Source organism: Myzus persicae, unplaced genomic scaffold (genome assembly GCF_001856785.1).
Source record: "Myzus persicae strain clone G006 unplaced genomic scaffold, MPER_G0061.0, whole genome shotgun sequence".
NCBI classification, from domain to species: domain Eukaryota; kingdom Metazoa; phylum Arthropoda; class Insecta; order Hemiptera; family Aphididae; genus Myzus; species Myzus persicae.
In genome coordinates, this window is record NW_019101958.1 from 283662 (window position 1) to 297070 (window position 13409).

General features: G+C 30.3%; 1 protein-coding gene across 3 annotated transcripts in view; it reads right to left on the minus strand.

The window, feature by feature from the left end:
- LOC111030856 (glutamate decarboxylase) overlaps window positions 1–13409 on the minus strand; it is a 98700-nt gene that overhangs the window by 3848 nt on the left and 81443 nt on the right. For all 3 annotated transcript variants that reach the window (XM_022310552.1, XM_022310551.1, XM_022310553.1), the window contains exons 6-10: window positions 10939–11018; window positions 8184–8423; window positions 3053–3131; window positions 524–673; window positions 205–399 (exon numbers count right to left, since the gene is read on the minus strand). In XM_022310552.1, coding sequence (XP_022166244.1) covers window positions 205–399; window positions 524–673; window positions 3053–3131; window positions 8184–8423; window positions 10939–11018 — 744 coding nt within the window. The remainder of the gene's footprint in view (window positions 1–204; window positions 400–523; window positions 674–3052; window positions 3132–8183; window positions 8424–10938; window positions 11019–13409) is intronic.

Below are 13409 nucleotides of genomic sequence, written 5' to 3' on the forward strand. Positions count from 1 at the left end.
AAAATTAAGCTCTCCAGTCAGTTATAACTTATATCAAATCTGCGTCATCGAGTTTATACGTATATCGTATATTATGTATAAATACCGAAAATTGACAGTTATTGTTCGATTCAGTAGTACATACTTTAGATATTATGTATTTATGTTGTATTCATATTTTTAAATTTAAAACTGTTAGAATTTGATTAGGTAAAGAACTCGTACCTGGCCAAGACTTTCTGCTCGTTTCGCCGAGTGTGGGATGTTCCGCAGGCGCTTTGGCACGTACCAAAAGCTGACGTTCACCATTTCCGGTTCGAGGATCAAATAATATTTGTCTGGCGATGCCTTAATTTTCTCCACCATATATTCACTGAGTTCCATCAAGTGGTCCATGTGTTTTTCGAAACCTTCGGTACCCTGGACGTGACACGGTAGAGTAGAGTGCGCGTCGGCCGGGAAAAAAAATTACATCGGAATTAGGTCAGTGTGGGAAGAACGGTAAAATTTACCAACTAAAATCGAACAGTTGTTATACCCATACCTTGGCACGCCATTGCAGCCAAAGTTTAAACACATCGTTGTGACGACCACACTGTATTACTTTGTCACCTGTATCGTATTGGATGTCGTATAGTTTGTCTTGCATGAACAAGTATTCCGCGCTCATTTGGTTGCAGCTGATCAATAGTCCCTGAAATAATATTATTATGTGACATTTTATTATGATTAAGTATCGGCCATCTCAAACACGATGTAGTTTTCAAAGGGATAACGCGTATAGGCAATTATCAAACTCGTATACTTGCATGACTGCGTAAGTAGCAATTTAATCATTTTAAAATGTGTGAGAGGCCTGCCATAATTATACTTGCATACGCGTTATAATTTATAATATAATAAGTCATTAATGACCATTGTTATAAAATATTATTTATAACAAACAATGACACACGGTCAGGTCAATTGGACGGCAAAACACTTATTTATGAGAATTATTACTTTGATTTCAGAAATGATAAAAGTTGATTTCAATATTGTTACATAGGTTTATGAGTGTCTGGTAGAGGATCATGTTTAACGTCGCCGAAGACGATTTTTGTTCAAAATCTCAAACTCGTTTTAAGGGACCTATCTCAATACCATCTGGAAATGGTGGCCTAAAGTTTTGTCATGATAACAATTATTTTGAAAACTATTGTCAGTGTTATTGTACGTGGGTGATAGGTTGCAACGTTTTAAACAAAGAAAACGGTTTTTTTTTTATAAAAATACACTAACTGCGGCACTGAGGTGTGGGTTTTATCAAGGTATATGGGTTAGGTTTATTGATTACAGCTCATTATATTTTCTGTTTGTATAACATGTCTGTATACTTCGTACTTGATTCAGATTGCAAGCATAATGTAGACTATAAGTAAAATAAATAAATATGACGTAGTCTATATTAAAATTAAACAACAACATTTTGTACCTATATGAATGAAAATAGGTCAAATATGTAAATAATGCATGCATTATGTATTTTATAGGTACTTGTTGTGTATTTTTGGTTTATAACTCATACCATAATGCCAACAATAATAAATAAATTTCCATGGAACTTTAAAATTACATTAGCGAAGATTTAAATGCTAAAACCCAGAAACAGGTGCAGTTACTACATAAAGCTTATAAAATTATTTATAAATGATTTTGAAATGAAAACACAAGATTTATGTGTTATAGGTAAGTATATATGATTAAAGTTCTAGTTTTAAGTAGGAAAACATTGCTGTATAGAGTCATATGTAAATGCAATACGTTTGTACATTGTGTAGAGTGATCATAAAATAATAAGCTTAAAACGAGTACGTCAGTGTCACACACAAGGGGCAGCTTATTAATTAAATTATATTGCACGATTAAAAAAAAAACTAAAACATAAAATTCTACGGATTAAATTTCCATTTATCTCTTATGAGTTATGGAGAATAGTTATTAGGATTAACATTTTGTTAGTTTCTGCGAAAAACAATTTAAAGTTTTTTTATACAATGTATTCTATTTTCTAAAAATTATTAAAGAACTCTGTGATATACGTTTTTTGGTGTCGACATATTTGGGACATTTATTTTTAATTTATACAGAATTTCGGACACACAGCTTTGTTTTAAAGCTATATAAATTTAAGTTTTTAATTTGAAAACTGTCGACTAATGTAAAAAAAATACCAAAGCAATATTGTTTAATATACGCAGTACCTATATATTATTATAAAAAGGTTTGTTAATAAATTAAAAGTTCAAATAGTTTAACACAACTTGTACTTAAAATAACAATACTCAGAATACAAAAAAAAAACCTTCAGTGCGAAATATATTTCTGCTTTGGTATTTATAACATTTTAAATTCTAATAATATTCCATTTTCACGAGAGATAATTTCTATGGTTTTTCTGTCAGACAATTATTAACAATTACAAATTCAACTGTAACCTTGTCAATTTTCGTCCTACATCTTGTTTATACTTATATACTAATCAGGGTTAGTGTGAAATTATTTACAGATGATATCTTAAAAATTTCGCTCTAAGCCTTGTACTAATGCTCCCACTAAATTATATAGTATTATTGTTACTTTAACATATTTTATATAAAACGTACCTATTTTATGCGTAATTGCACAACAATTATAATTATTGTAACGAATAATATGTCCATCATTGGTTAAGTAATTTATAATTATTTATAGTTGACTCTAATATAGTATTGTTTAATGTTTAACCGAATGTAAATAACTTCTTTAAATTACCGGGTATTATTTTTTTGGTATAGTGCCTATAATGCCAAAACCAACAATAATATTATGTAACCTATAGAACGAATATTAAAACAATAAATATAATTTATTATATACAGACGAATCGTGGGTATTGAACACGTCGTACAATTGAAATTAAGCCCATAAACTTTATACGATTTTATGTGAATATAGCTAACATACTATTAATTATTATTATGATTTTCATCTATATATATATTATAATTTATAAGGATTAACTGTTAACGATTATTAATGTTTTAATACTCACAGTCTCTCGGAAATGTATTGTGGAGCACTGGAGTAGGGTTCCCATCAATTTGTGCGGATTCCAAGTCACCGAGTTGGCCCTTAAATAAAACAAGAACAACTAAATATTCTTAATATTATGTATTAGGGTTCGAAAGTTGATAACTATTTTTTTTCATTTGTTCGAACGTCCTAGATGATTTTTAAATTTCCTAACCAAAAATGTACATAACTATTTTTCACTGGTTGACTATATAAAACGACGTAACCTTATTCCACGGAACTGTATATAAAAATATTTCAGAATTTTAAATTTTACTTAGGTACATATAATAGGTATAAGTAAAATAGGTTAGTAACAAATTAAGATGAAGTTTACAAATTAAATTTTAATACCTAAGTAACTATTTTTAAATTTCATTAAAAATTTGTTTTTCTTTGTTTGTTGATTGTAAATAAATAAATGAATTAAGTAAGTTACGTTTTTTAAGTCATTAACTTCCTATCCCAATAATGATAAAACACAATCTTTGAACGATTTTTGTTATTATTATTATTATTAATATTATTTATTAAACGTCTGTGACACTGTGTCAGAAAAAAAGTTGTTCGCTAATCTGTAGTCGTTGAATATGTTATATGTACAATATAATATGTATTTAAGCATGTCAGTTAATTCGATATTTATAAAACAATAATTAATAGACTTAAACGAAAATGAAAAACTGGTTAATTAGATAGCGATAAATAATGAAATAACGAAGCTCCGCGTACAATATCTATAACTGTTTGAAATATGACGGAACACGTGTGGTTACATATTGTGGCTGGAAAATAATAAGTAGGTAGGTAAGGACTTCCGCGGAGATAGGGCGTTGTGCCGAGGATAATTCCGTCGGTAAACAAAATGTTTGCACGAACGATGAAAAATTGTGTCGGAAAAGTAGGGAGAGGGAAGGAAAAAAAAATAAAACTACCAACGAAAAGGCATATAAAAGGACCTACGATCCTTCTGCGGGGGATTGTGCGTGTACGGTGGAGGGGTGGCGGGGAGGCGCTGTGGATTAGGGTCCATTCGGATATTTACGATTTGGACGCATTAATGTGAGGCGGACGAGCTTAGTTCGCGTTTAAAGCCAGACATTCGTGGTGCTCCGGATAATCCCGGATTTGGTCCCACGGCTAATTCGCATCCATTCCGCGCGAAAAACTATAACAGGGGCACGCGACTCCGGTAATGTTCTCTCCTGCTGCGGGTGAGCATTATTTACCTATTACGTCTTCCTTCTACAAGCGCGCGTTCCTTCCGCACCGCCACCAACACTTGCGGCGTTATTAGCGGAAGCAAATTCGAATCGATTTTTATAATAATCAATTAATCGACTACGCCGCGAACATAATAAACGTGTAGGTGTACCGCGAAGGCTTAACAGTAAAAGCATATTATTATTATTGTATCAGTTATCACTGTTGCTGCTGCAGGGGACCGAGGTCTGAGTTCGTTGTTTTTCAATTCATTTGAGTAAAAAACGCTCGAGGGATACGAAACAGCTATAGGAACTTACAGAATGATTCATCCGCAAACTCGTCCCCCTCATTTTTTACTTTATAATAAAACACTTATTTTTATTTCAGATTTTTTGGAATATTTATTAATACCACCATATTTAAAACACTCTAGTTTTTGTAAAATTAAAAGAGTTTCCTGTAATGATTTAAACTATTTTTCCGCACCCTCTTGTAAATACTGTAAGTTTTTGAGCTCATGATATTTTTAAAAATTTTGATGCAACAAAAATCAAAAATAAAATTCGAACGAGATGTTTCTGAATCATTAAATTCTTCGTAATGATAAGGATAATAGTATTATTCTTAATGATATCAATTTACATGTAACATTTACTCTTATACTTATTATGCTCAGAAACTTAAAAAAAAAAAATTAAATACTAATGTAATATTAATCATAGTAATACTACTTTAGTACTTTTAAAATTAGTGTAGCTCTGATATCTGTCAACCAAATAAACCTATGTATAAATATATTATACATGCAAGTATTCTCTAAATATTTGAAAAAAATGATCATGGGTATATTTAAAGATCCAAAAAATCAGAATCTGAATAGTTGCTTTATTAATGAAAAATAGGGGGAAAGGGTGAGCGTGCTTGGTGAATCACCTTGAAGAATACAGTTGTACTATAAATATGTCTGTCACTCGTGTTTATAATACGAAATATACCGTCGCACAACGCTCGCAACTTATCGCAGGATAATATATCGATGATTTTCAACAGGAAGCGCCCATCACTAGTTAACATTAAGGTTCGCAAATGGAGGGATGTTTTTTTTCAGATCATTATTAATTTAAATATTTGATCTTTGGCCGTCAGTAAAACACTCATGCATATGCGTAACTCCTAGATAGTAATGCCTCCGCCTGGCAGAGTCCGCCTACATTGATATACATGTTTCATGACCATATAGTAGACGAGTTGTCAAGTTTATGCATGTGAACTACCGTAGGTCGGGACAACTGGCATGTTAAAGGATTTATATAGTAGGGATTTGAGCTCATAGACCGACCCTAGTCGTGCTGTTAATAGTTAATTTTGAAAAGATAAAAAAATATAATCGTATACAGTGAGTGACGATCGGCATAATGGAAACTGAATACATCTAGTCTTAAATTGTTTTTAACATTTTACTATGACTGTTTGAGTGTGAAATTAATAATGATAATACAACAAATTTAAGTCATAACAACATAAAATATCTCAATAATATAATTGAGAAATAAAGAATTAAATAAAGGCACTGTTTTGAAGATAGGAATGAAACCAACAATATCATTTAAAAATAATGTGAAGTTTAGGCGATTTTTGAAAATTTAAAACAAACGTAGAAGGACGATTTAAATAACTGTAAACAAAAAAATGTACGCTTCGTAGTATGTCCACGTAATAATATAGGGTTTTCAATAGCCTTGCGTTTTAGACGTGGATACGCGTATACTGTTTACGTATAAGTGTATAACGAAACCGGGATTGAAATCACGTCATGACTCATGAGTTATGATAGATATTTCATAATATGTTCATCAACCGATTAGATGAGAACGATGGACATTTTGTTATTGCAACGATAAAAATAGCCAATAGGTAGGTAAGTACAAAAATAATAGGAATCGCATGTTTTCCCAGCGAATTTGTCTCCGTCTTCTGTAATGGATCCGGCAACAAAATACAAACGGGCGAAACCGCTGCAGCAGGATCGAGCGAAAGGATTACGTCGAACTGATTGGGGCCGCGGGAATGGAAATTTAGGTTTTTTTCGAGCAATATTGTTTAAAGCGGGGTTAGGGTCGTGTATGTTCGGGGCAGACGGTAGACGTTTGATTAATGAACGGACATTAAAATTCAATTAAGCGCTTCGGAGGGATGCGGCGCTCGCGTAGGGGAGGCGCGGCCACTGTTGCGGGCACGCGGGTGTCGTCGTAACACAGCGAGTGTGTTGTATAATATAATAGTTGCAGTACGTGATATTAGCGGTAGTAGATATACACACACACACACACACACACACACACACACACACACACACACACACACCCACCCACCCATCCAGTGACACATACATATTGAATAGTACGATAGTGAGTCCTCCGGGAATGCGTTTATCGTGCAGTTTGCACTGTGTTTACACACAAAACCCTTTTGACTATGGGCTCCGTTTATCATCGTCTGCCCACACGACACGTGCCGGCTCGAAATCTAATTATCACGCGCTAAACCAACCACCAACGTACTGCTAAAAATTAACAATAGGTACCTAATAAAAAAACCAAAATTGTCACTTTATTCATCATTGGCGTATTTTGTCTTGAATAATTGTTTTTCATAACAGACTTGTAATTGATGCATGCTCGTTGTTATATTACAGGTTTTCGAGGACGTAGAAAAAACTTAACGCCGACGACACAACGACAGTAATGATGTGTGGTGAAAAAAAATCGAATTCTACATTACATTACGTTACAGGTAAAAAAATAATATAATATTAATAATAATATTGATATAAAAATAAACAGAGTGCCGACTAATAATTATTAATTATTAGTTGCGAATACGATGCTCCGGAAATTGAAATATACCCAAAACTCAAAACACTGAATCTTAACTATTTTTTTCAGGTGCCCTACTTGTATTTTGTTTATAGGCACATATTTTTAAGTGGGTAATTCAAACTTGTTTAGTTTTAATAATTTACTATTGTCGATACTAACAATATTAGTATGTTTTTTCAAGATAACTCAAATAAAACCTAAAAGTCATAATATATTATACATAATTTCAAGTTGCTACTGATGTGTGATCTAATTTTGGAATTTTGGATGTGCCTAATTTGGTAGCTATAATATGGTTTCCGTTTAATAATATTTTATTTTGAGTGCTGTGGTTATTAATTACCAATCGGGTCCGACAATAATTCGAAAAGTGTGATCCAATGCCAGAACGCATTTAACTGTATGTAATATACAGCTAAAATGTTATAACTACGTTGCTAATTTCAAAGAAATAAATTCATTAAGTTAATGATTTAAAAAAAAAAACGATACTAGAGAAGGTTTTTAAGACTTTTCTTTGAACCGTTTGTTAAATGACGAGAAATTCCGATAATTATTATATATATTTGATTTGCAGAAACATAATTCGGAAGTTTATAAAATTATTACACAATATTATTAAGTATATCATTGATTATATATATACATGTTTAATGTATCTAATATCTAAAGTATATTATTTAATCTATTGTAATATAGTTGAATAAAATACATTTTCTTTGCAGTGTTTTTCACTATACATAAAACTCGATATTATATAAATTATCAAAATGGATGTATACCTTAAGGGCTAAGTTTGAATTGAGTGCGTGCAAGTACCCATCAACTATAACTTTTTCAATAATATGACCAACCATATTAATATACATAATATGTCCATATCATAATAATATTATTACTTTATTAATTGGTCATACATGCTTGCTATTATAGTCTATAGACTATAGTGCATGTAGATTGTAGGTACCTGGCACATTAAAAATATGGGCGAGAACTTAATTTAAAAATACAAAACTAAATACTTACCGTTCGATACCATCCAGACGGGGATGTCGGTACTTGCGAGATAGAAGCAACCCTCCTCCCCAGGCAGCATCGATGTGGAGCCACATCTTATATTTTTCGCATATGTCCGCAATTTCGTTGATTGGATCAAATGCACCAAGAACGGTTGTGCCCGCAGTGGCAGTGACGAAAAATGGTATGTGGCCTTTGGATTTTCTTTCTAATATGAGGCGCTCCAGCTCAGAAGGAATCATGCGGCCCCTGTATCATAGTACAGTATAGTTACGTTCGTCAAAATGAAACTTTATTAAAAATTGAAACCAACTTTTAATCATAACCTAACGGTTTGTACCTATCATTAAAAAAATGTATTTATATTACAGATCTAGGAATCCAAAGTAAGTATTTATTGTACGTATTTATAATGAAAATCAATTATTCCATTCAGTAGATTAAATTTAAAAAAACAGTTGATCATAATTTAAGCTTGTATTATCAAAAGTTCTAACTTATGGTTTAATGCAAATATTTTATTTTTTAGTAATCGGATTAAGCTTTAAAGTATTATAGAAGGTACTACTGAGTACTGTCTACTGCTACCCATACGAGTGTACTCGTATAGTATTGACATTTATTAGATATTTCATATAGTCAAATCTGCTTGTATATTTAAGTACATAAAAATTATTCTTTAACAACATTTTTCAACTCAAATTGATTTGTTACAAAATAAAATAATTATTTATAATTGATCGACATATTACATTAAGTATTAGCTCACTACATAATGAGTTTTGAATTTTCTATAGATGGCAATAGTTTGAGTAAATATTGATGTAAAAGACAAATTCAAAGTGTGAATAGTTTTTTTAGGGGCCGAAAATATAAAAAACACCAATTTAAATCCTATTTTTAAATATTTAATGTACTTTAAAGTACATTTATATGCATTTCATAAGCACAATATTTTGATATAGTGTACACCTATATAATTACACGGATTACATGGTTCTGCAATCTGAGCGGAAGATGGAAAATTGTATTTTATGTTTGTATTTTATGGACACGACACGGCAATATGTTCAGAGGGAGCTAAGTATTTTTAATATACACATTCATGTGGGGTGGAGTTTCAACCCTACAATTACTTGTGGTACCATGTGATGGGCATTGCTCTTGAGATATAAAAGTTGGAAGATTTATGTGTATACAAATTACCATATTTCATTTAATAAAACCAAAACTACAGACGAAATTACACTTGAATTATTCGAATATGATATTTAATGTGATTTAACCGCGATCGAACAAAATTCCCTTGGCTGTCAAATCAATAGACACAGACTTTTTAACAGAACAGGTTCTATGGTGTATATTATTTCTATAACCAGTAGCACAATCATTGAAGTTGAAACCCTCTCCAAAATGTTTTTTAATTACAATTATAAATTGTTGAGAAATACAATTTAATTTTTAACCATGAGGCATATCAATTTTTATTTTTTATAAGTAATGACTAATGAGTAATGACCATGGATGTGGAAGTGTATGTAACCTTTTTTGTTTTGTATGACAAATTTAAACTTAATACATTTAAATAATATTATTAGTAGGTATAATATGTGAATGTGGTGTGCGGACATTTGATACATTTATATCGTTAAAGTTAATTGAAAACAAATTACAGATTATGAACATTTAATTTTAAGTAAAATGATGTTTAAAGACAGACGCATTTTATGAGCATAAGTAAGTTTATGGTTCAAATTATTATTGTGCGGTTTGCATATTGCAATGTGTTTTAATTATACATGTAATGATATAAATAATAGGATAAGTATTAAGTAGTTATTCAGGATCATAAAGTATGTTTATTTACCATATTTATGGAATATTCAATATAATATAAGTTATAATTTTGCAATTAATATTTTATTACCTACATTGGTACCTATACCATGTCAAAATTCAATTAAAGTATTATGGTCGTTAAATACAAAAATAATTTAAATTACTTTAGTAATGTATGATACACACCATTACACTAACATATTTTTTATCGTTTAGCTTGTAAATTGTAATAATACATATTTGCTATTTTTTTTTTATGAATTTATTACTAGTTTTATTACTTCTATCATAGCATTATTTTGTCATAATAATAAAGTTACTAATAATAAATTTTAAATAATTTGAATAAAATAGAACAAATTAATTATCTTCAATAAACTTATGTTCTATAAATTAAATTCAATATGGTAATATATGAACTAACCATATATGGTTTTAAGTAGTTATTAAACATTTTTAATTTAAAAAAGAATACAGTGAACCTAATCCTTATAATGTTATAGTCTAAATTTGTATATATAATAAGCTTTTATGAAAAAAACTAACTGAAAAAATTATTCAAATCATACAATCGATAAACCTGAAAATGACTTGGTATAAAAGCTAAACGTCAATCATTTATATTAAGGTTTTTTTTAATTTTATATAAATTACCATAATATTATAATTTATAGAAAACAAATTACGACAATATTAAAAAAAATAAATTAACGAAGTACTTGAAAGTTCAACTATAGTATAAGGCTAATAAGGCATTATAAGTCATTAGGTTTAAAAACTATAATCGTCATACTCTTAGATATTTACAATTCGAGTATTTTGTACTTTATTTTAATTAAATTATTTTTTTCAACACAAAAGTATTCCAAAAAATAATATAAATCGAATATTATTTGTAAAATTATACGATTAGAATATATTTTACCTTGCGTCACTTGGTACATCCACGCAATTTTCTGTTCCAAGTCCGCACACAGAAGCACAACTTTTAACCGAATAATGAGACTGAAAAAAAACAAGTTTATTGTAAATTAATATGATATTATAATTTATATTTATACCACAATCTCAACATCTCGTAGATAAATACGGTCTATGTTATCTTATTATATTTTTAATAATACAAATCGTTTGATCTTTTTTTTTCTGAATTTCCATATTTTTGTATGTATATTTAACAAAAGAAAAAGTAGTAATAAAAACTAAAAACTCTTTTAACGCATAGTGTCTACCAAAATATTTTTTAAATTTAAATAACGTGGCATTCTATCAGTGGAAGATAAAAAAAAGCAGTAACATCTGATATTATAGTATTATATAATGTACTACTGCAAATGATGAAATGTGCACATTTTTAGTAAAAATATTTACGAATAATATAAAATCTTAGCTAAAATGGTTTCTTATTTAGTATTTATTTATATCACAGAGGCACAGAACACTCGAGACAAAATCTTTTAATTTTTGTTATACCTATTCAGAAAAAAAAAATATATAATAATAGTTTTAATCTATAAAAAAGGACTGTAACATTAAAATTAAAAATAATAATTTTAAAATAAGCAGCAAAAAATTACCTACCAAATGGGCAATAGGTAGCCAAATTCTAATAGGGACGGTGTGATGGGGTAATATTACACTGAGTGGCAAAATTTTGGGAATGGAAAAATATGCTATCAGTCAGTTTTTGACTTGAAAGTGTATTGAAAATTAGATTTATGTCTCCAGTCTTTGGATATGATCAGTTATTGAATAGCAGTTATAACCTTATCGGTGTTAATTTTGATATACAAAGTAAAATAAGTCAAAAAATTTCTTTCAAAATATAATTTACGATGTTTGGGCTGTTTAAATTTGCTTACTCATTCAAACGAACCATAAAGCGTAGAACATCGTAATGCATCCGATTTGATTTTTGCAGCAACTAAAATCTGCTATACCTACGTGCAATCTTTTGTTTGGAATAATTATTTAGAATATAATATTTGATTTTGTATAAGAAAGTACAAAATTGAAAATATTGTGTTTATTGGATTTGGAAAACAATATTGCGTGCTTCTGTGTTTATTAGTCATTTAGCTCTCACTATCAACTATTAGTGTCTTAAATAATTCAAAATCAAAATCTTTTTGGTAAAAAGTTGAGCCCAAACAACCAAACGGCGTATCAATTTTCAGACAAAGTGTCGTGCGGCGCTGACACGTTACGCCCATGTATAGTTTTATCAAGGAGAGGCTCTTCGGGGAAAATGTCCCCTTTGCCACCCTTTTCTAACACGGCTATTTGCAATGCAACCACTTTACATACACATTACAGGTAAACCTACAAATTATAATCGGTATACATAAAACACAAAATAGTTACAACTGATGTACAACATCATAATTTGCTCTCTCTCTCTCTCTTTCTCTCACACACACACAAACACACACACACACACACACACACACACACACACACACACACACACACACACACACACACACGACTCATGTCGGTCGAGAATGTCACATTATGACCTGCGGGACTGCTGCTGTTTAGTTACCTATATATATTTTAAATAATACGCAGTAGACAATAGATTCGTTTTAGTCTCTGTACACATTATTATTATTATTATTATAGTTGTTATGTGTGCAGAAACCCATCGCGTTACTCGACATGCACGCCCGAACGAATCAAAATTCAAAGTGCTCCGGCACAGCAACATCTGGAGCCGTTCTCTTGTCACGGTTTTGTGTATGTACGCCTCGACGTTTCGATTTGTCGGGGCGGACGGAAATCGTAAGAGCGGTAAAAGGCGCCCGCGCACCCTTGTACTATATATAACTGTAAGGGTAGGAAAAAACCGTCTGTTTATTAAATATATGTATATATAGATTTAAGGCTTTAGGCTGAACGGCAAAAGTTCGCGTCAATATTATATATATATATATATATAATGACACTTCTATGCAGCGAGTTATATATATTAAAGCAGCAATGAGATCGTATATTTTATGATGGATAAAAATATTACTTTAGGCCAAAAATGTAATATCGTACTTATAAAACTGAATAAAATAGATTGCGATATTCTGCAGAGACGAAAATGATTAAAACCGTGAAAAAAAAATAATAAATCAAAATTCACTCTATCCTGTGTTGAGCAAAAAAAACTTTAATGATTAATCGATGATTAAAGTTTATAAAGATTGCATCTATAATTTTAAAATAACAATAAGTTTCAACAGATATAGGCCTACTTTTATTGAATTTTCAACACAAAACAATATGGATGAAGATTGATGTTAAAATAAATAAAATTTGGCTATGAAAAATTAGTTATACCTATAATAGGTAATTTAAATGATACTCCATAATAATTTTAAATATTTTATTTTTAATGATGGTGTT